This window comes from Somniosus microcephalus, chromosome 28 (genome assembly GCF_052327205.1).
Source record: "Somniosus microcephalus isolate GS21.2 chromosome 28, FLI_Smic_1.0, whole genome shotgun sequence".
Taxonomy (NCBI): domain Eukaryota; kingdom Metazoa; phylum Chordata; class Chondrichthyes; order Squaliformes; family Somniosidae; genus Somniosus; species Somniosus microcephalus.
In genome coordinates, this window is record NC_141014.1 from 29,013,472 (window position 1) to 29,036,537 (window position 23,066).

The 23,066-nt window shown below is 48.6% G+C and overlaps 1 protein-coding gene across 4 annotated transcripts in view; it reads left to right on the forward strand.

The window, feature by feature from the left end:
* Positions 1 to 23,066, forward strand: part of LOC147099475 (cytochrome P450 3A29-like) — a 57,739-nt gene that overhangs the window by 8,446 nt on the left and 26,227 nt on the right. For all 4 annotated transcript variants that reach the window (XM_085969653.1, XM_085969652.1, XM_085969651.1 and 1 more), the window contains 7 exons: positions 3,278 to 3,377; positions 9,880 to 9,993; positions 15,725 to 15,813; positions 16,773 to 16,921; positions 18,830 to 18,960; positions 21,416 to 21,497; positions 22,179 to 22,339. In XM_085969653.1, the coding sequence (XP_085825779.1) occupies positions 3,278 to 3,377; positions 9,880 to 9,993; positions 15,725 to 15,813; positions 16,773 to 16,921; positions 18,830 to 18,960; positions 21,416 to 21,497; positions 22,179 to 22,339 (826 nt within the window). The remainder of the gene's footprint in view (positions 1 to 3,277; positions 3,378 to 9,879; positions 9,994 to 15,724; positions 15,814 to 16,772; positions 16,922 to 18,829; positions 18,961 to 21,415; positions 21,498 to 22,178; positions 22,340 to 23,066) is intronic.

Genomic DNA, 23,066 nt, shown 5'->3' on the forward strand with positions numbered 1-23,066 from the left:
AAACTCCAGAGAGTATAGGCCACAATCTCTCCTCATAGGATAACCCTCGCAGCTCAGGAATCAATCTAGTGAACCTTCGTTGCACTGCCTCCAAGGGAGATGTGAGGAGCAATGACATATTCTAGAGTTTTGCTTTGTTACCTTTGAGGATCTGGGACCATTTCTGTAGAACTTTAAGCAAGCTTGAAGGCCTTTTCCTTGTCTATGCTTCTGTATGCTCTAGAAGTTTGAACAGTACATAGAACTATGAACTGGCTTTGAAATGGAACTTTTCTACATACATCTAGGAGATTGTGCGATTGACAAAACATGAGGTGAAAATGACTCTGCTGAACCCTTTTAGCCGGCCTGATGCCATTTGCCAGTCTGGGTGCTGGAATCTGTTGAGCATTTGATGGGCAGACAGTTAGCAACATTGAATGAGCCCAGTGTTTAGGACTCCATGAACATGTATTTAGGGGGAGGGGTTGGTGGGCAGGTGGGCAGAACAGTGTCAAATGGAATTCAATACGGAGAAGTGTGAGGTAATGCGTTTGGGGAGGGCTAACAAGGAAAGGGAGTACACATTGGCCCAGAAATTCGGGTTGGGGGCTTCCCGCGGGTGCAAGCCTCCGACCTGCACTTACCTAGCGCGCCGGCCGTTGAGCTGTGGGCCCCCGTGGGATTCCGATCCTGGGCCTCCTCCAACTTCCGGCGCGCAGTGCTTGCATATCCCAGGGGCGCAGTTAGTTCAAAGCGTCCCCTGGGATCACATGGGCCATGGAGAGCCAATGGCAGCAGGGAATGCTTCATTCATAAATTTGACAGGAAGGGCTGTCAAACCTATAAATATTATAAGCCCCAAAACATCACTGAAACTTCAAATACATTTTTTTTTTAATCACATTTTTAAAATAACTATAAATTACATGCAATAACTATTTTAAACAATAATTTAAATTTTTGAAAAAATTAATTACATTTTCTAACGGGGCTAAAAATAAACTTACCTTTCTTTAAAGTATTTAAAAATAATAAACCTGTGGAAAAAATGTTTTAATTTTAATTAATTCGCCACTTACCTTGTTAAAAGCAGGCCTTGCGCCTGCTTTTTAAAAGTGTAACTCCTGGAGACTTACCCTCCCGGAGAAACCTGCAAAAAATACGTAAGTTCGATGCACACGCGCTGTCTCTCCAGCGCACGCGTTCCACCTGTCAACCCCTTCTTTCAAGGGAACGGAAGTGCCGGTTTCCCGCGCATGCGCAGTGCATGTACGAAACCGGCACTTTCGTTGGGCCTGCGCGTGAGTACCCAGCGCGTACTCACCCGTATAGTAGGACACTGAGTAGTGTAGAGGAGCAAAGGGACCTTGAAGTACATGTCCACAGATCCCTGAAGATAGCAGGCCAAGTAGATAAGGTGGTTAAGAAGGCATACGGAATGCTTGCCTTTATTAGCCGTGGCATAGAATACAAGAGCAGGGGGGTTATGCTTCAATTGTATAAAACACCAGTTAGACCTCAGTTAGAGTACTGCGTGCAGTTCTGGTCACCACATTACAGGAAAGATGTGATTGCACTAGAGAGGGTACAGAGGAGATTTACAAGGATGTTGCTGGGAGTAGAGAATCTTAGCTATGAGGAAAGACTGGGTAGGCTGGGGTTGTTTTCCTTGGAACAGAGGAGGCTGAGGGGAGACCTTCTTGAGGTGTATAAAATGATGAGGGGCCTAGATAAAGTGGACAGAAAGGACCTATTTCCCTTAGCAGAGGGGTCAAAAACCAGGGGGCACAGATTTAAAGTAATTGGTGGAAGGTTTAGAGGGGATTTGAAGGGAAATTTCTTCACCCAGAGGGTTGTGGGGGTCTGGAACTCACTGCCTGAAAGGGTGGTAGAGGCAGGAACCCTAACCACATTTAAAAAGTACTTGGATGTGCACTTGGGATACTCTAACCTGCAGGGCCACGGACCAAGAGCTGGGAAGTGGGATTAGGCTGGATAGCTCTTTGTTGGCCGGCGCGGACACGAGGGGCCGAAATGACCTCCTTCCGTGCTGTAACTTTCTATGATTCTATGGTTGTTAACTTTGGTGGGGGTTGGCTGGCAGTGCCCCTTGGACCTCCCCAGTAGACTAGTAACCATTCACTGGTAGATGTATGTGCCACTGTAAGCCTCAACTATTGTTAAGACGTGTATCAGATTGGCTCGGTTTGTTGCACTCGGCTCGGTGTCAAAGAATTGTGGGTTTGAGCCTTGTACTGGGGCTTGAGAAAATAACCGAAGTTGACATCCTCATGGGCCAAGCCATTGGAGCTTGACTGGCTTCTCCAATTATTGCAGCCATGTTCAGGGGGGGTTGGGGGTTGGAGAAATTATAGCGGTTTGATTCTGGAAATGCCCAAATGCCGTTTCCTACATGGCACAGCACAACGATGGCGTGAGAAATGGATTGTTTAGTTTGTGATGCCAATGACATTCAACCAATGCAACCTTACAAGGGTGGCAGTGCCCCTTCCTAGTGGCCTCTTGATATTTAACTCTGCAATTGTGCCAGTGTTCTTTGTGATCTTGTTTTGTGTTTTTTTTTCTCTCCCTCTCCTCCGTTTTCTTTACTTTCTAGAAGCACAGAATCATACAACACAGAAGGAGGCCATTCGGTCCATTGCGTCTGTGCCAGCTCTTTGAAAGTGCCGTCCAGTTAGTCCTGCTCCCCTGTTCTTCCCCCATAGCCTAGCAATTTTTTTTTCCTTTTTACGTACCTATCCAATTCCCTTTTGAAAGTTACTATTGAATCTGCTTCCACCGCCCTTTCAGGTAGCGCATTCCAGATCACAACTCGCTGCGTAAAAAAGATCCTCCTCATCTCCCCCTCTGGTTCTTGTGCCAATTACTTTCAATCGGGGTCCTCTGGTTACCATCCCTCCTGCCAGCGGCATTGGTTCCTCCTTATTTACTATCAAAGCACCTCATAATTTTGAACGCCTCAATTAAATCTCCCCTTAACCTCCTTCCTTTATAGGCCGGATTTTGCGAGGCTACCTGTTTGCGTAGATTTCTTGCCCACCAACCTTGCCACCTGGGCCTTATTTTCTCACCTGCTTAGATCTCACCCACATCCCCTTGACAAACTGAGAGAACAGGTGGTCGAGCTCTGCCAATGGTGGCGTTGAAGGAACCCAGACCTTGCAACGCAGCCACGGAACGCGCTGGGGGGCTACTACTCTTCAGCTTGTGTTTGTTTTTTCTTTCCTTCGATTGACCAATGTGCTTTTTCTTATATATCAAAAAAAAAATGCAGGTTGTACCTGGGCCGTCAAGCATTCCTTGTGCTCACTGACACCGAAATAATCCACAAGGTGTTTATTGAAGATCATTGCGAAATCTTTACCAGTGCTAGAGTGAGTAAGTCCTGTGAAGGCTTTCCGTGATTCACTTACCCTTTTTCCGGTGTTGCCCAATATTTCTGTCATGGAGAATTTCTAATTCTGACTCTCGGGCGGTATTATCACTCCAGCCCTCTGGAACTCTGCATGTGGTGAAAGGGCAGTGTAGTGTATGTACCCGTCTATCTTTAAGGGAACTATTGAATGTAACCGTTCACCTTTAAGGGAACTACTTTAGGTGTGGCACTATATGTTTGGTTTCTGTATACTGTAATACCGATAGTGACCACACCAGTATATAAGTGTTGTGGCATGATTGCTGGGGCAGATTCGCCCGGACCTTCGAATAGTAAAGACCTGTTTGTTTGTTACTTCTGAAGTCTGTGTATTTATTAACTGCACAACCCACAGACTTTACAGTGGCGACGAGTCCGATCGTACCCTGCGGCAAGACTACCAAAAGCAACGAAGAGCGTCGAAGAGAGACAACCGCCCTCGTCGTGCTACCAAAAGAAAACACGAGGCTGCAACAACAGAAAGCAGGAAGACTAACAACAAAAGCTGTATCAGCAACAGGCACTGACTACCCTTCTGCCACGGTGCGGAGTGAGCCGACCAGCAAGAAACAAGGCGGCCGAAGAGACTGTGAGTAGGGGAAGGTGTAGAAGTATCCGGAGGATAAGGGCAGAGCACTCGACCTCGGTCGAGGGGGAGCTGTGCCGGCCAAAAGTCGGGTCCAACGGCGTCGGGTGACAGCCGGACCGCGATTGGCGGGAAAACTCCGGGCAGCGACCGCAGCCACGAAGCGCTGAGCCTGCGAGTAGGCGCGGGAAGAGAAACCCAGCCGCAGCCGGGGAGGGAAACACCGGTCTGCGAGAGGGCTGGGGAGGCGAACGGGAACCGTGCGGGTGAGAGCCGGGTGCAGAGAGAGAGACTGCGAGGAGCCAGTCCAGCGGCTGAGCTGTTCTCCACCAACGGGGTACCCAGGGCCGGTAGCACCGAACGTGCGGGTGAGAGAGCGACAGAGCCGAGTACGGAGAGAGAGACTGCGTGAGAGCCAGTCCAGCGGCTGAACTGTCCTCCATTAACGGGGTGTACCCAGCGCCGGTAGAGCCGTGCGGGCGGGAGGAAAAGACATAGCCGAGTAAGGGGAGCTGTGCGGTAGCCAGCCAGCGGCTGAACCTGTCCGCTGTGGGGGAAGCGTACCCCTTCCACCGGGAAGAAACGCGGGAAGCCGCCATTAGGCGGAGAAGACGCCAGAAGCGGGAAACCGCCATTGAAGTGGGCGGGGCGAGAAAGGAAGAGCGGGAAACCGCCATTTTCGCGGGAAAACCGCCATCTTGATTGACATACCGCCATTGAAGTGGGCGGGGAGCGAAGGAAAGAGCGGGAAACCGCCGATTTCGCGGGAAAACCGCCATCTTAGAAACAAACAAATAAATAAGAATACTTAAATAAATACTGGTGCTGCTCCCAAGGGAAGAAAGATGCCTAAGCGAGGGAATATTAACGACTTTAATTCTGAAATAGAAGACTGGGCCACGTACGTGGAACGCATAGAGATCTATTGCGAAGCCAACAAAATAGAGGAAGACGACAAGGCGATAACATTGCTAAACTCGATGGGGGCAAAAACATACGGGCTCTTGAAGCATCTAATAGCACCAAATAAACCAGCGGATCAGACCTTCGAAGAGATTGTGGCCTAGAAATTCACTAGCCTTAGCGCCGCTTTTGAGGCGCTAGAGGGACTAGCGCCAGAGTTATGGCCAGTTGAAAAATTCCCTGGGGCCCTAAAGCGGCGTTGCACCGGTAGCGCTGCGCCGGCACCGATGACGTCATCGGTGTGCGCAGCGTCCCGGTTGCCATGCCGACGGGCCCCAGCGCCGAAATTCAGTTGCGGCCGCCTCGCCCGTGGCAGCCGCAACTAAGACTCTGGCAACAGAGTCCAACATGTGTTTGTGCCGGCGCATTAAAGGCCCCGCGGCGACCGGCCGCTTTCCCGCCGGCCGCCTGCCCGCAGCTCCCTCCCCGGACTTCTCCCCCCCCCCCGGAACAGCTGCAAGCCCGGCACTTGTCCGAGGTGCCGGGCTCATTTTTAAACAGATTTGCGCGGGCCGCGGCCGGGTGCAGGCAGCTCCTCCTTAACGGAAGGAGGAGGCCTGCACTTCCCCAGCCTGCCGCACCGCATCGGGTGCCGCAGCGCCGGAATTGTGGCGCTAAACGGCAGTTAGCGCCCTTTTCCAGGCGCTAAGACCCTTCAGTAGCGCCGGCAGCCGTTTGGGCGCGGCGCTACTGAATTTTTGGCACGCGCAGGGGGACTTAGCGCCGGCACTAACTTCCGGCGCTAAAGCCCTGGCTAAGCCAAAACCCAATTTCTAGGCCTGTGGCTGTGCTGAAGGACCACTTGAACCCCACACCGCTGATGCTGGCTGAACGATTCAAATTCTACGCAAGAACGCAGAAGAAAGACGAAAGCAATGCGGAATACTTGGTCGAACTGCGTAGGCTAGCGAAATACTGCCAGTTCGGAGGGAATCTGACAGAAGCGCTGCGGGACAAGTTCGTATGCGGATTGTCCAAAGAAGGGACGCAGAAGCGACTACTGGAAGAGAACGACCTCACACTGGACAGGGCTGTCCTTATAGCTGCATCGCACGAAGCCGCAGCGAAAGGAACGGCGGAAATGCAACTAAAGGCGGCGGCACTCGGGGTGGACCAAATTACTTCAAGCACAACAAAATGCTACCGTTGTGGGAAGACAACGCATGACCAGAATCAATGCTGGTTTAAGAACCAAGAGTGTAGGAAGTGTGGCAAACTGGGTCACATCGCGAAGGTATGCCGGTCCGGGAAAAAGACCAATAATCAAAGGAAGCCACCACCAGAAAAGTACAACAAGGTACACAAGGTGGCTGAGAAGAGTTCAGACGAACAGAATTCAGACTCAGACCCAAACAACCAGGAGCTGGGTAGTCTGAGAATCCACAATGTGGGTAAAGAAACGGATCTACAGGCCATCTGGGTCATACTAAAAATAGCTGGAGTCCAAGTAAGAATGGAGCTGGACACTGGATCAGCTCTATCAGTCATCAACCGAAGGGACTACCACCGGCTATTCTCTCACATACCTTTAAGAAATACCAAGTTCGTATTACAGACATACACGGGGCATAACGTATACCCCGTGGGGAAAATAAGAGTCAAGGTGAGAGATAGGGGTAAAGAACACCCAAGAATGAACTTGTACGTATTATCTGAGGGAGGACCACCACTTCTAGGACGGGAGTGGATTAAGAAAATAGACATGGAATGGCATTACCTAAAAGCCATAATGAGGGAGGACTTGGTGCAAGCTATTAGCTCAGATTCTGAAATGGATGATGATAAGACCAAGTCGGAAATGGAAGACAAGGCTAAAAGGGACTTGCCGACGATGGGAAAGAAAACGAAGACATGCAGAAGGACTTATGGTACCAAGAAGAATAAAGCTGCAGAGCAGAACTCCAGGTTGACAGAGAATTCTGAGCCTGTTCAAGCAAAGGATTCATCCATGACGGAAGAACACCGAGCTCGGACGCAAACTTATGTCAAAGTACGACAACAATTAGAACAGTTGAGTGACCGTCTCGTACAGGAGATGAAAAATATGGAAAAGTTCTGGGACACCGAATGGGGGAACCTGGAAAGACTACAGAGACAGCTAGCTCAAGCAGAGAGTGACCATAGAGCCATCGTGGTCAAATACCAATCACATTCCCCTGATGCTGTTCAGGAACTAGAATATTTACAGAATGAACCAAAGGAAGAGGAATCTTCAGGGAGCCAGGATTTTATTCCAGTTCTTCTCTACGACTCCTTACAAGCAGAGTGTGAGAAGTTGAAAGAACAGTATGAACAGGCCCAGGCTACAATTCTGGAGGGGGTTAACTCGGCAGCCTCCGAAAAGCTAGTTTCAGTAGAAGCATATGAACAACTAAAGGTTGAACATGAGCAAGAAGTCCAAAGGCTGCAGGAAATTCTTGATGAACTCAAGGCCAAGACAGACTCATCGATAGAAGCTCCATCCATAGATGAGCAATTAGAGGTGAAAATCATGGCAGAGCATGAAAGACAGGATGTCCAAGAACTTATAAAAACATTGAAGGACACCCAAGACAAGTATGAGGCGGCAATGACCGAGGTTCAACAACTTGAAGAACAGATTCAACTGGGAATCCTTTCAGTGGAAGAACAGGACACTGTAAGAATGGTCCCTGAACATGAACTAGAGAGCATCAGGGCGCAACTTTGCCGAGCGCTGAAAGCCAAAGTTCAAGAGGAACGTAAGGTGGAAGTATTGGAGAAAGAGGTGGATGAAATGGAGAAGACTCTGATCCACCGTGTTCCCAGGGAAGAGTTAACGGTCGGCCAACTCCTTCATATGCTGAAGGACAAGACTCGGCAAGGGGAACAATCTGAACACGAGCTTCAATCTTCAGGGGGAACGAGTTCGGAGCTCTCAAAAGTCACGGAGATAGCTGAGGTGGCAACACAAATTTTACAAGGATGCCAAAAGTACATTGAATCACGTCAAGGTGAACAGAAGAATGTGGAAACCGTTATTTCAGTAGAAGGGTTAAATAGCCTGATAACGCAATTACCGATGGGAAGGAAGGTATTGAACTCACAAATGAGGTCCGTCGTGAAGGAATGGCAGATAACCCAGGAAGAGCGGGATGAATATGAATGCATGAAGAAGGCTTTTCAAGAAAGATGTTTAGGGAAGGAACCACCGTCAGCTAACGTCCAGACGGGTGAGGAGGAAGAAGAAGTCTCTCTCGCTGGCCTAACTCAGGACGAACCTGAATATTACCATGACCTGTTGAGTGACACTGAATATTACGAGGAGGTGGTCTGCCCAGCTTGTGATGAAAACTCTCAAAGTGCTGAAATCCGGATGAAGCACTTAAGGTCTAAGGAACATAGAGAGTTGGTGGCGCTACAGCTGGCAGCCGAGAAAGGAGCTCCGAGAGTTTCAAAAAGGCAGAAAAGAAAAAGAAGAAGCAGAAGATAATAACTGTCTAAAATATTAGCACTTCTACCATTCCAGGCGGGACATTACGAAAGGAGCTAAATTAGTTGAAAAACTGGAAAATGTCAAGACAGCCAGTTGGCTGTAAAAGTCCGCACTGCTGGTTCAACAGGACGAAAGTTCAAGCTGTTACGTCAAGAAAAAGGCTATGGAGGAGTCACGCTAGCCAGGTGAACCGGCTACACCAAAGAAATGTTGTTCGGAACGAGTCAAGATCAGAGACTGAATCTATGAACTGTTTCCGCAGAGACTGAACCTGTGAACTGTTTCCACCGAGATTATATTTGTAAATTGTTTTATATGACATTGACTCCACCGAGATTATATCTGTAATTTGTTTTATAGGAATTTGAAGATATGTATGTTTAACGGGGACTCTGTAAGTAATAAGCTAAAAAGGGAGGATTGTAGTGTATGTACCCGTCTATCTTTAAGGGAACTATTGAATGTAACCGTTCACCTTTAAGGGAACTACTTTAGGTGTGGCACTATATGTTTGGCTTCTGTATACTGTAATACCGATAGTGACCACACCAGTATATAAGTGTTGTGGCATGATTGCTGGGGCAGATTCGCCCGGACCTTCGAATAGTAAAGACCTGTTTGTTTGTTACTTCTGAAGTCTGTGTATTTATTAACTGCACAACCCACAGACTTTACAGGCAGGTTATTGATTTCCAGTGCGGTGCTGAGGGAGTGCTGCACTGCCAGAGGTGCCGTCTTTCGGATGAGACGTTAAACCGAGGTCCCGTCTGCCCTCTCAGGTGGACGTAAAAGATCCCACGGCCACTATTTCGAAGAAGAGCAGGGGAGTTCTCCCCGGTGTACTGGCCATTATTTATCCCTCAATCAACATCACTAATACAGATTATCTGGTCGTCATCACATTGCTGTTTGTGGGAGCTTGCTGTGCGCAAATTGGCTGCCACGTTTCCTACATTACAACAGTGACTCCACTTCAAAAAGTACTTCACTGGCTCTGATGACCTGATAATCTTATGTTAGTTGTTGGTCGAAGGATAAATATTGACCAGGACACCGGGGAGAACTCTCCTGCTCTTCTTCGAAATAGTGCCACGGGATCTTTTGTGTCCAACTGAGGGAGCAGACGGGGCCTCGGTTAAACGTCCCATCCGAAAGACGGCACCCTCCGACAGTGCAGCACTCCCTCAGCACTGACTACAGTGACTACACTTCAAAAGTACTTCACTGGTTGCAAAGTGCTTCAGGATGTCCATAGGTTGTGAAAAACGCTATATAAGTTTGTTTTTTCTTCAATATTCCGGAGAAATAGTGACTAAAAGGTGTCTCTTGCTCACTTGCTTCCTCTTGCTCTCACTGTCTGTCACGTGTGCAATCTCTCCCTCACTCTGATGGTTTGTACGTTTCTTCTCTATCTTTCTGATTTGTTTTTTTCTTTCACTTTCCCCTTTTTTCCCTCAGGCGCACCGATCTCAGTATCCATTCAGTGAGAGCTTCTTTCAGGCAGATGACAGTGATTGGAGGAGAATTCACCAGATTCTGACACCAGCCTTCGGTTCCACCCAACTGAAACAGGTTCGTGCTGCGTCCCGTCCCCCCGAGATTTCGCACGTTGCCCGTTTACAGCCTGTCAGCCAGTCAGTCAGTCAGGCATTGCATTGACCCTTAAGTAAGCCCTTTCCTGTGTCACGAGGACTCCCATTTGAAATTCCACTACCTGGCGGAAACCGGGAAGCGGGGCATGATGAAATAAGGAGAGACTTTCCCCCTCTGATCCCGCTGGGCCTTGCGAGAGGATGAAAAGAAACAGGAAAAAAGTGTGAAGTGATACATTTTGGTAGGAAGAACGAGGAGAGGCAATATAAACGAAAGGGTACAATTCTAAAGGTGGTGCATGAACAGAGAGAGACCGGGGGGGGCGGTATTTGTGCACAATTCGTTGAAGGTGGCAGGGCAGGTTGAGAAAGCGGTTAAAAAAGCATACGGGATCCTGGGCTTCATAAATAGAGGCATCAAGCACAAAAACAAAGAAGTTATGATGAACCTTTATAAAACACTGGTCCGGCCTCAACTGGAGTATTGTGTCCAGTTCTGGGCACCGCACTTTAGGAAGGATGTGAAGGCCTTAGAGAGGGTGCAGAAAAGGTCTAGGGTTGAGGTACTTCAGTTACGTGGATAGACTGGAGAAGCTGGGGTTGTTCTCCTTGGAGCAGAGAAGGTTGAGAGGAGATTTGATAGAGGTGTTCCAAATCACGAGGGGTCTAGACAGAGTAGATAGAGAGAAGCTGTTCCCATTGGCGGAAGGGTCGAGAACCAGAGGACACAGATTTAAGGTGATTTAAGGTGATTGGCAGAAGAACGGTTATACAGGGTATTGGTGAGGCCACACCTGGAATACTGCGTGCAGTTTTGGTTTCCATATTTAAGAAAAGATACACTTGCTCTCGAGGCGGTTCAGAGAAGGTTCACTCGGTTGATTCCGGAGATGAGGGGGTTGACGTATGAGGAAAGGTTGAGTAGGTTGGGCCTCTACTCATTGGAGTTCAGAAGAATGAGAGGCGATTTTATCGAAACATATAAGATTGTGAGGGGGCTTGATCGGGTGGATGCGGTGAGGATGTTTCCATTGATGGGTGAGACTAGAACTAGGGGGCATAATCTTAGAATAAGGGGCTGCCCTTTCAAAACTGAGATGAGGAGAAACTTCTTCACTCAGAGGGTAGTAAATCTATGGAATTTGCTACCCCAGAGAGCTGTGGAAGCTGCAACATTAAATAGATTTAAAACGGAGATAGACAGTTTCCTAGCAGATAAGGGAATTAGGGGTTACGGGGAGAGGGCAGGGAAGTGGACGTGAGTCTAGGTTTGGATCAACCATGATCCTATTGAATGGCGGAGCAGGCCCGAGGGGCCGTATGGCCTACTCCTGCTCCTACTACTTATGATCTTAAGGAATGCACTGCCTCAAAGGGTGGTGGAGGCAGATTCAATCATGGCTTTCAAAAGGGAATTGGATAAGCAGTGGAAGGGAACATTTTTTCCTGGGCATGGGGAAAGGGCGGGGGAGTGGGACTAGCTGAAGTGCTCTTGCAGAGAGCCGGCACGGGCTCGACGGACCGAATGGCCTCCTTCTGCGTTGCAGCCATTATATGAAACTATTCTATTTACTTAGCTTGTCAGTTTTAGTATGGTCAGCTTTGTAATATAAAAAAACAAAAGTTAATTTGACAAGTGGAAAAAAATTGATTTACAAATTTTAAAATTCTTGAGTAGACAGTAGCATTTTAAAGTTCAGGGGGAGAAAATTCAGTTGGTTTGCATCTCCCGTTGGTAGATTCAGTATGCAGGGGGTTAATTCCCAAGGTCGCACGCACTATCCTTTTTTTTTACCTGTAAGCAGCCGGCCTGAAACCATTCTCTTTGTCCAATCGATTCTCCTCAAGATTGCAAGTCGGCTTAAGCTCACACAATGGTCATTTGATGTGTTACTCATCCCGAGGGGTGTGTTATTTATAAACGTAGACTAGCGGCATTGTGAGAGACGGCTCCTTAGCACCTGAGTGTCGAAGCTGTTGTTCTATTCCATTCACACAGCGAGTGATGTAGTCAGGCAGACCCTTGGGAGCCCCACGCCAAAGGGTAGAGACTCCGTTTGGCAGCTACTTCCGAGTGACTCGAGAGAGAGAGAGAGAGAGAGAGAGAAAGAGGTGGAATTGTGATTGGCCGGAGCCCTCTGAGATTAACCGCTCGGTGGGCAGAGACTTCATCTGACAGGCCCAAAGGGGACCGTGCACAGAGTAAACGTGCTCAAGCCCTGGAGTGGGGTTCAGGTGCAGAGACACAAGCGCTAACTAACTGATGCAAGCTGAGTTAGAGAGAGCCGCGAAATAAATGATAGAAAAGAAAGTTAAAGATGTTAAAAACTTTAAAACGGAATGTTGGCCTTTATTGCAAGGGGGTTGGAGTATAAAAGTAGGGAAGCCTTGCTACAACTGTACAGGGTATTGGTGAGACCACACCTGGAGTACTGCGTACAGTTTCAGTCGCCTTATTTAAGGAAGGATATACTTGCATTGGAGGCAGTTCCGAGACGATTCGCACGGTTGATTCCTGAGATGAAGGGGTTGACTTCTGAAAAAAGGTTGAGCAGGTTGGACCTATACTCATTGGAGTTTAGAAGAATGAGAGGGGATCTTGTTGAAACATATAAGATACTGAGGGGGCTCGACAAGGTAGATGCAGAGAGGATGATCGCATTGAATGGCGGAGCAGGCTCGAATGGCCTACTCTTGCTCCTATCTTCTATGTTTCTATGTTTCCCCTCATGGGGGTATCTAGAACTAAGGGGCATAGTTTCAGAATAAGGAGTCGCCCATTTAAGACGGAGATGAGGAGGAATTTCTTCTCTCAGAGGGTTGTAAATCTGTGGAATTCTCTGCCCCAGAGAGCCGTGGAGGCTGGGTCATTGAATATATTTAAGGTGGAGATTGACAGATTTTTGAACAATAAGGGAGTGAAGGGTTATGGGAAGCGGGCAGGGAAATGGAGCTGAGCCCAAGATCAGATCAGCCGCGATCTCATTAAATGGCGGAGCAGGCTCGAGGGGCCAAATGGCCGACTCCTGCTCCTATTTCTTAAGGCGATTGGCAAAAGAACCAGAGGTGACACGAGGAAATATTTTGTTCTGCAACGAGTGGTTAGGATTTGGAATGCACTGCCTGAGAGGGTGGTGGTTACCGATTCAATAGTCGCTTTCGAAAGGGAGTTGGATAAATACTTGAAGGAGAAACAATTGCAGGGGTATGAGGAAAGATCGGGTGGAGTGAGACTGACTGGATTGCTCTAACCGGCGCAGGCCCGATGGGCCGAATGGCCTCCTTCTGTGCTGTGTGTGGACTGGGGAACGGTGGAGTTGGTGCTCTCTCTGCTCTGTTGCCTCTGAGACCTGAGTTTGAATGCAGCTCACCCTGCTGTTGCTTCTTCTGATCGCAAGGGGCCCATGAATCACCTTCTAGCCAGCGTGGGTCCTCAGCGCCAAACTGCCCATAGACTGGCACTGGCCTGTCAATCTCACTCCGATTGCCCACAAGGATGGGGCGATGTGGAAAATTCTTGTTATGCTGAGGCTGCAGTTGAAGCACATTATGGGGCAGAGTGGAGGGCGCTTTACTCTTGGTCTAACCCATCCTGCACTTGACCTGAGAGTGCTTGGTACTGACACTTATGGAGAGCAAACGAAAATCTGCCAGCTTATTGTGCAACATAAAAAATACTTGCTTTACACTCAAAGTTTTAATCCGTGGAATAAACAGTCACTCTGTGCAGCGAATTGGAATTGGCTGCTGTTGACTGTCACTTGACGCCGTAGATGTGGGCTTGATTGAATCATTTCCACTGAAAATAAAAGGCAGGTTGCTGGTTGAATGGAGGTTGGTCCTGTACATCATAGAATCATAGAATAGCACAGCACAGAAGGAGGCCATTCGGCCCATCGAGTCTGCGCTGGCTCTTTCGAAGAGCAATCCAGTCAGTCCCACTCCCCACGCTCTTTCCCCACATCCCTGCAATTGTTTCTCCTTTAAGTATTTATCCAATTCCCTTTTGAAGGCTACTATTGAATCTGTATCCACCGCCCTATCAGGCAGCGCGTTCCAAATCCTCACCACTCGCTGAGTAAAAAAGTTTTTCCTCATGTCGCCTCTGGTTCTTTTACCAATCACCTTAAATCTGTGCCCTCTGCTACATGAATCTGAACAATGGGCTGATCTAGACGGGCTCGGCCCAACCTTCTTAGCGATTTTGAAAGGGATCCTAAAGAGGGTGCTATTTAAAAGAATTTGGAAGGCGAGAGTTATGTGCTTGTTTTGTGGATGGTTCTATCCTGGTTTACTGGATGGCCCTTTCCTAGTTTTATAGATGGGCCCTTTCCTGGTTTTGTGGATGGCCCCTCGCTCCTGGTCTAGTTGTTGGCCCCGCGCTCCTGGTTTTGTGGATGGCTCCTCGCTCCTGGTTTACTGGCTGGCCCCTCACTCCTGGTTTAGTGGATGGCCCCTCAATCCTGGTTTTGTGGGTGGCCCCTCACTCCTGGTTTTGTGGATGGCTTCTCGCTCCTGGTTTTGTGGGTGGCCCCTCACTCCTGGTTTAGTGGATTGCCCCTCACTCCTGGTTTAATGGATGGCCCCTCAATCCTGGTTTTGTGGGTGGCCCCTCACTCCTGGTTTTGTGGATGGCTCCTCGCTCCTGGTTTTGTGGGTGGCCCCTCACTCCTGGTTTACTGGATGGCCCCTCACTCCTGGTTTAGTGGATGGCCCCTTACTCCTGGTTTAGTGGGTGACCCCTCGCTCCTGGTTTAGTGGATGGCCCCTCACTCCTGGTTTAGTGGGTGACCCCTTGCTCCTGGTTTTGTGGATGGCCCCTCACTCCTGGTTTAGTGGGTGACCCCTCGCTCCTGGTTTTGTGGATGGCCCCTCACTCCTGGTTTACTGGATGGCCCCTCACTCCTGGTTTAGTGGATGGCTCCTCACTCCTGGTTTAGTTGTTGGCCCCTCACTCCTGGTTTTGTGGATGGCCCCTCACTCCTGGCTTACTGGATGGCCCCTCACTCCTGGTTTAGTGGGTGACCCCTCGCTCCTGGTTTTGTGGGTGGCTCCTCGCTCCTGGTTTAGTGGGTGACCCCTTGCTCCTGGTTTTGTGGATGGCCCCGACCTCCTGGGTTAGTGGGGGGCTCCTCGCTCCTGGTTTTGTGGATGGCCCGACCTCCTGGGTTAGTGGGGGGCTCCTCGCTCCTGGTTTTGTGGATGGCCCCTCGCTCCTGGTTTTGTGGATGGCCCCTCACTCCTGGTTTAGTGGGTGGCTCCTCGCTCCTGGTTTTGTGGATGGCCCCTCGCTCCTGGTTTTGTGGATGGCCCCTCACTCCTGGTTTAGTTGTTGGCCCCTCCTGGTTTTGTGGATGGCTCCTCGCTCCTGGTTTTGTGGTTGGCCCCTCACTCCTGGTTTTGTGGATGGCCCCTCTCTCCTGGTTTTGTGGATGGCCCCTCTCTCCTGGTTTTGTGGTTGGCCCCTCACTCCTGGTTTTGTGGATGGCTCCTCACTCCTGGTTTTGTGGATGGCTCCTCGCTCCTGGTTTTGTGGATGGCTCCTCACTCCTGGTTTTGTGGATGGCTCCTCGCTCCTGGTTTTGTGGATGGCTCCTCGCTCCTGGTTTTGTGGGTGGCTCCTAGCTCCTGGACGATCTCATCTCTTGGTTTGTGAACTTTCCTCGCTCTCCTCATTTTGTGGATGGCTCTTTGACCTCGTTTTTTTCCAGATGTTTCCACTTGTGGTCACAAATGCTGATGATCTTGCGCAGCACTTTGGAAAATTCTCCCGAGAGGGCAAGCCTGTCGCTGTGAGAGAGTGAGTACCATTCACCTTGTGCAACTGTTGGGCCTCATTCCACATTTGGGGGTGAAAGAACCACTGCATTATTCACATCTACATTGACAATGGGCGGGGTGTAAAACCGGCAGCCGATCGGATCCCATCAGTTTGTCGCTGGGCAGGTTAGGTTACTCCCAGAGTGTGAGAGGGAATATCTAAGTTGCTGCCACTGCCAGTATCCTGGCTGAATTCCTTCTCTCCTCTTTAATGCAGGGTCGTTGAAGCCAATTCGAGTTGCCTGTTACTGCATCAGTTGAGATCAACTCATTCAGCATGGTGGCTCAGTGGGCAGCACTCTCTCGCCTCTGCGTTAGAAGGTTGTGGGTTCAAGTCCCACTCCAGAGACTTGAGCACAAAAATCCAGACGAACGCTCCCAGTGCAGTGCTGAGGGAGTGCTGCACTGTCGGAGGTGCCGTCTTTCACATGAGACGTTAAACCGAGGCCCCGTCTGCTCTCTCAGGTGGATGTAAAAGATCCCACGGCATTATTTCAAAGAAGAGTAGGAGGGTTCTCCCCCGCGGTGTCCTGGCCAATAGTTATCTCTCAACCAACATCACTAAAACAGATTATCTGGTCATGATCACATTGCTGTTTGCGGGATCTTGCTGTGTGCCAATTGGCTGCCGCGTTTCCTACATTACAACAGTGATTACACTTCAAAAAGTACTTAATTGGCTGTAAAGCGCTTTGGGACGTCCTGAGGTCGTGAAAGGCGCTATAGAAATGCAAGTCTTTTTTTTATATAAACCGGGAAACAAAGCTGGGATTTTTTTTGTCTGTAAGACCTGGTACTCACGCTGGGCAGAGCCCTTACTCACAGAACCATTGGGGGCGCTCTGTGCTTTCGAAGAGCCCTTGCATCGTTGGACAACAGGCCCTATCAAAATCTGTGACCTTTCCCTCACCCTTTGATGTTTGGATTCTTTATTTCAAGGTTATTCGCCCAGTATGCTCAGAGCATCCTTATGATGTCGGTCTTCGATCTGGATATTAAAAAACAGGACAATGGGAGCCACGCCTTCATTTATTACAGGGATCTCCTGCTTCGGGCCCACAGTAGATATTCCACCATCTCCGTGACATGTGGGTAATGTATGCAGCACGTGCAGGGCCTACGCTGGTTGCTTAGCAACACGCCAGTGTGTTTAGTTGATGGCAGGTAGCTGTCTGTGCTCTAAAGAGGAATAGGTGGGGTATTGTTCCTCAGTGAAAAGAATCTAATTTAGATTAGTGTTCCCATAGCTACAAGAATTCCTGCATGGCAGAGAAAATAACATCTCTGTACACACATGGGAAACAAGGGGATTGCAAGGACATACAGGTAAATTCTTAAGGAAGAGGCAAGTCTTGGAGTCCCATTAATAGTTCAATTACGGGATACAGTGTCGGCCATGGTTCGGTGGGTAGCACTCTCACCTCTGAGTCAGAAAGTTGTGGGTTCGTAGTCCCGCTTCATGAGACTTGAGCACATAAATCTAGGCTGACGCTCCCAGTGCAGTGCTGAGGGAGTGCCGTACTGTCTGAGGTGCCGTCTTTCGGATGGGACGTTAAACTGAGGCCCCGTCTGCCCTTTCAGGTGGACGTAAAAGATCCCATGGTCGCTATTTCGAAGAAGGGCAGAGGAGTTCTCAGTCACACATTTAGTTGAGCATTAGCTGCTGAGACACCAACCAAGCCCAAGAAACAGTGCAATTATTTCCTGTGCAAAAGCAAAATACTGCGGATGCTGGAAATGTGAAACAGAAAATACTGGAAATACTCAGTAGGTCAGGCAGCATCTGTGGAGAGAGGAAAAAATTTGTCATTTTAATTCTCCGCTCCACCCACTCTGACCTCTCTGTCCTCGGCCTCCTACACTGTTCCAATGAAGCTCAACGTAAGCTCGAGGAACAGCACCTCATCTTTCGATTAGGCACTTTACAGCCTTCTGGACTCAACATCGAGTTCAACAGTTTCAGATCATAACCCATTTTATCGGACAGCAGCTTCTGGTAATGATTCTACTGTTACCATTTACACCTCCTCTAGACCCATCTTTTGTTTCTTTACTTGTCCCATTCACTCCCTTCTGCCTCGCGCCCTCATCCCTTTTGTCATTTAATCTCTCCTGCCTTCCACCCTATCACAGACCTCCCCTTTTGTTCTTTCCTCTCCTCACTTTCGCACCCTCTGTACTTGCTTAAAAACTGTTACATCTCAAACCTATGCCAGTTCTGGTGAAAGGTCATCGACCGGAAACGTGAACTCTGTTTCTCTCTCCACAGATGCTGCCTGACCCGCTGAGTATTTCCAGCATTTTCTGTAGTTAATGAAGTCTCGGAGTCAAAAGGTTGTGGGTTCAAAGTCCCACTCCAGGGACTTGAGCACATTAAGCCTAGGCTGACACTCCAGTGCAGCGCCGAGGGAGTGCTGCACTGTCAGAAGTGCTGTCTTTCGGATGAGACGTTAAGCCAAGGCCCAGTCTGCTCTCTCAGGTGGACGTGAAAGATCCCGCGGCACTATTTTGAAGAAGAGCAGGGGAGTTCTCCTCGGTGTCCTGGCCAATATTTATCCCTCAATCAACATAACAAAAACAGATTATCTGGTCATTATCACATTGCTGTTTGTGGGAGCTTGCTGTGCACAAATTGGCGGTCGCGTTTCCCACATTACAACAGTGACTACACGCCAAAAAGTACTTCATTGGCTGTAAAGCGCTTTGGGACATCCGGTGGTTGTGAAAGGCGCTGTAGAAATGCAAGTCTTTCTTTTTTAACACCAGACTTGCCTCGCAATGTTCTCACTTCTGCGGGCAAGAATACTGGGGAACCATCAGTGTAGATCAGGCAAAAACCTCCAGGCCAAAGTCTGAGAATATTGCAGTCTGGTTCCCTTGACCTTAACTCATTGTTGGCGCTAGAACCCAAATATATCTAAATTCATCTTAAACCCCTTTAGTGCTCTGGATGTGAAAATAACAACTCCCTTGAATTTCCCGGCTCTCCTTCCCAGTAATGTTCCCAGCCTTAATGCCTCTCCTTCGGAAGGTGAAGTACTACTTTTTTTGGAAAGAGGCCGTCAGTTACTTCACGGGGTTGGTCCGCTGTGCCCGAGTGAGAAGGAGAGAGTGCACGGAGGCACAGGTAAGATTATCATTTTTCTCTGCTGCAGTTTTAGGATTTTCCGTATTGTAGTTAATGCTTCCCCCCCCACCCACTTCTCTCTCTCTCCTCCTCCACCCCCGGGTGAATCATTCAATATCCCCCAGCTAAGAAGGCAAGGCACACGGCTAGCTTTGCGTTAGTGCTTGACTGTAACCAATGCCGAGAATGATCTTGGTGCTCAAGTGGAGTCATTGGGTATCACTTCATCCACCAATTTTCCGTCCCTCCCTATGGAAAGTACCCATTCTCCTTTCAGCTCGGTTGAAACATAGAAACATAGAAGATAGGAGCAGGAGTAGGCCATTCGGCCCCTCGAGCCTGCTCCGCCATTCAATGAGATCATGGCTGATCATCCAAATTCAGTACCCTGTCCCTGCCTTCTCCCCATATCCCTTGATCCCTTTAGCCTTAAGAAATATATCCAACACCTTCTTGAATATATTTAATGAATTGGCCTTAACTGTCTTCTGTGGTAGAGAATTCCACAGGTTCACCACTCTCTGGGTGAAGAAATTCCTCCTCCTCTCTGTCCTAAATGGCTTACCCCTTATCCTTAGACTGTGACCCCTGGCTCTGGACTCCCCCGCCATCAGGAACATCCTTCCTGCATCTAGTCTGTCTAGTCCTGTAAGAATTTTATAAGTTTCAATGAGATCCCCTCTCATTCTTCTAAATTCCAGCGAGTATAAGCCCAATCGACCCAATCTCTCCTCATACGTCATTCCTGCCATCCCAGGTATCAGTCTGGTGAATCTTCGCTGCACTCCCTCCATGGCAAGAACATTCTTCCTCAGATAAGGCGACCAAAACTGCACACAATACCCAAGATGTGGTCTCACCAAGGCCCTGTACAACTGCAGCAAGACATCCTTGTTCCTGTACTCAAACCCTCTCGCTATGAAGGCCAACATACCATTTGCCTTCTTAACCACCTGCTGCACCTGCATGCTTACCTTCAGCGACTGGTGCACAAGGACACCCAGGTTGAAATAGGGAATTCATGCGGGGAATTACGGTTGGAGATCTACGTCCCATCAGATACCACACTTCAGCTGATTTTCCTTCTGTTTTGAACAATACATGGGACTGAGTAGATCGGCCTATATTACCTGGAGTTTAGAAGAATGAGAGGTGATCTCGTTGAAACGTATAAAATTCTTAAGGGGCTTGACAGGGTAGATGTTGAGAGGTTGTTTCCCCTGGCTGGGGAGTCTAGAACCAGGAGTCATGGTTTCAGAATGAGGGGTCGGCCATTTAGGACTGAGATAAGGAGAAATTTCTTCACTCAGAGGGTGGTGAATCTTTGGAATTCTCTACCCCAGGGATTTGTGGAGGCTCAGTCATTGAGTATATTCAGGACAGAGATCGATAGATTTTTGGATATTAAAGGAATCAAGGGATATGGGGTTAGTGCGGCAAAATGGAGTTGAGGTAGAAGATCAGCCATGATCTTATTGAATGGCGGAGCAGGCTCGAAGGGCCGTATGGCTGACTCCTGCTCCTATTTCTTATGTTCTTATGAAACAGAATATTTCCAGTGATCGAGGGGTCTGGAACGAGGGGACATAGATATAAATTAAATGTAGGACAGGAGGAATATTTTTGCACAGAGGATTGTGAGGCTAGAGTTGATGACTAGAGTTAGTGATTGAGGCAGAAAGCATGCCAAATTCCTCTGGATAAAAGACCCAAACTGCAGATAACGTACAGAAAATGTACAACTTTAAAATTCTCATCCTTGTTTTCAGATCCCTCCATGGCCTCACCCCATCTTATCTCTGTAAACTCCTCCAGCCCTACCACCCTCCGAGATATCTGCGCTCCTCTAATTCTGGCCTCTTGTACATCTCCGATTTTAATCGCTCCACCATTGGCGGCCGTGCCTTCAGCTGCCTGGGCCCCTAAGCTCTGGAATTCTCTCCCTAAAGCTCTCCGTCTCTCTACCTCTCTCTCCTCCTTTAAGACGCTCCTTAAAGCCTACCTCTTTCAGCAAGCTTTGGGTCACCTGCCCTAATACCTCATGTGGCTCGGTGTCAAATTTGGTTTGATAACGCTCCTGTGAAGCACCTCAGGGACATTTTACTACATTAAAGGCGCCATATAAATGCAGGTTGTTGTAGAACTACAGGAATGTGGGACTGTGGACCAGCCATCATATTGGGGCCTTCTGTTGCCGGAAGGCAGATATATAGAGTCGGTCCCACACATGGTTACTCTCCCGTCACAATCGGGTCTCTGTGTTACACCTGGAAGTGGCTACCTGGAGACCATGGTAACTGGTAAAATGGCAGTTGGAGGTCACCGTCAACTTACCATAAAATTGCCAAGGGTGCAGTTCCACATATTCCTGAAATGGATCTCCAGCCTGTCTATCTTATCTCTCTCAAAAAATTTGCATAGCCTTTCTTTTAAACCATTGGACTTTCTCCCCTAGAAACGTGGCAGTTTCCTTCAGTACCTGCTAGACCATGAAGAAATCAGGACGGACATGAGAAGGAAATCACTACCAGCCTGTGGTAAGGAACCAGCCCCAGTTTATGACCAGTTGGTTTGTCTGTGGCTACAAATGAATGCTTCCATCCAGAGTGGACTATCACTTGCCCAGCTCCCTTGCCAGAAAGGTCAACGGTTATCAGTAAAGAGTAAGTGTGGGCGAATTTCTCTTTTCACTTGCTTCTGAGTCAGAAGGTCATGGGTTCAAGTTCCACTCCAGAGGCTTGAGCGCAAAGATCTGGGCTGACACTCCCAGTGCGGTACTGAGGGAGTGCTGCACTGTCAGAGGTGCCGTCTTTCAGATGAGATGTTAAACCGGTGTCCTGGCCAATAGTTATCCTTCAACCACCACCATGAAAAATAGATTATCTGGTCATTTATCTCATTGCTGTTTGTGGGAGCTTGCTGTGCACAAATTGGCTGCTGCGTTTCCTACATTACAGCAGTCACTACACTTCAAAAGTACTTCATTGGCTGTAAAGCACTTTAGGAAATCCTGAAAAGCACTACAGTATATAAATTCAAGTTATTTTTTGCTTTCCTTCCTTCCCACTTTCCTTCCTTCCTCCCTCCCTTCCTCCCTTCACTGCTTTCCTTCCGTACTTCCTTCCCTCCTTTCCTTCCTTCTCTTTCTTTCTTCCTTCCTTCCTTCCTTCCTTCCTTCATTCCCTCCCTCCTTCATTCCTTCCTTTCTTCCTTCGCAGCGTTGACTGAAAGTGAAATTGTTGCCCAGGCCTTACGGTTTCTCCTCAGTGCGTACAAGACAGCAACCTATATGTTGGAATTTACAGCGTATTTGTTGGCCAGACACCCCAGCGTCCAACACCAGCTTCAGCAGGAGATCTTCGCGACTGTGAAACAAAAGGTACAAAAAAGGCCAGCCGTGCCTGATCATCACATGTCCGCCATGATCAGTGTATCCGACTGTGTCAAACCCAGGTGGCTTTTCTAAGTGCAGCTATTGAAGATTGTGCTGCCTGGTTCAAAGCATTCTCCATGTGTGATCTCAAGAGTTAGAATCATAGAAATGTACAGCACAGTAGGAGGCCATTCGGCCCATCGTGCCTGTACTGGCTCTTTGAAGGAGCAATCGTGCTTAATCCCACACCCCCGCTATTGTGTCCTAAACTCTGTAACTTTCTCATCCTCAAGAACCTGTCCAATAAAATTATTTATGGAATCAGCTTCCACCGGCTTTTCCGGTAGAACGTTCCAGATCCCGAAAACTCTTGAGTGAAAACATTTCTCCTCATCGCCCCCTCGAGACCTTTTGCCAATGATTTTAAATCTATTGACCCACTCACCAGAGGGAATAGTTTTTTTCTCTCTATCTACTCTATCAAAACCTCTCATCACCTCTTGACCTTCTCTAACCTCATAAGCACGGTGGCATAGTGGTTAGCACTGTTGCCTCACAGCGCCAGGGACTCGGGCGACTGTCTGTGTGGAGTTTGCACATTCTCCCCGTGTTTGTGTGGGTTTACTCCGGGTGCTCCGGTTTCCTCCCACAGTCCAAAGATGTGCGGGTTAGGTTGATTGGCTATGATAAATTGACCCTTAGTGTTAGGGGGATTAAATACATGGGGTTACGG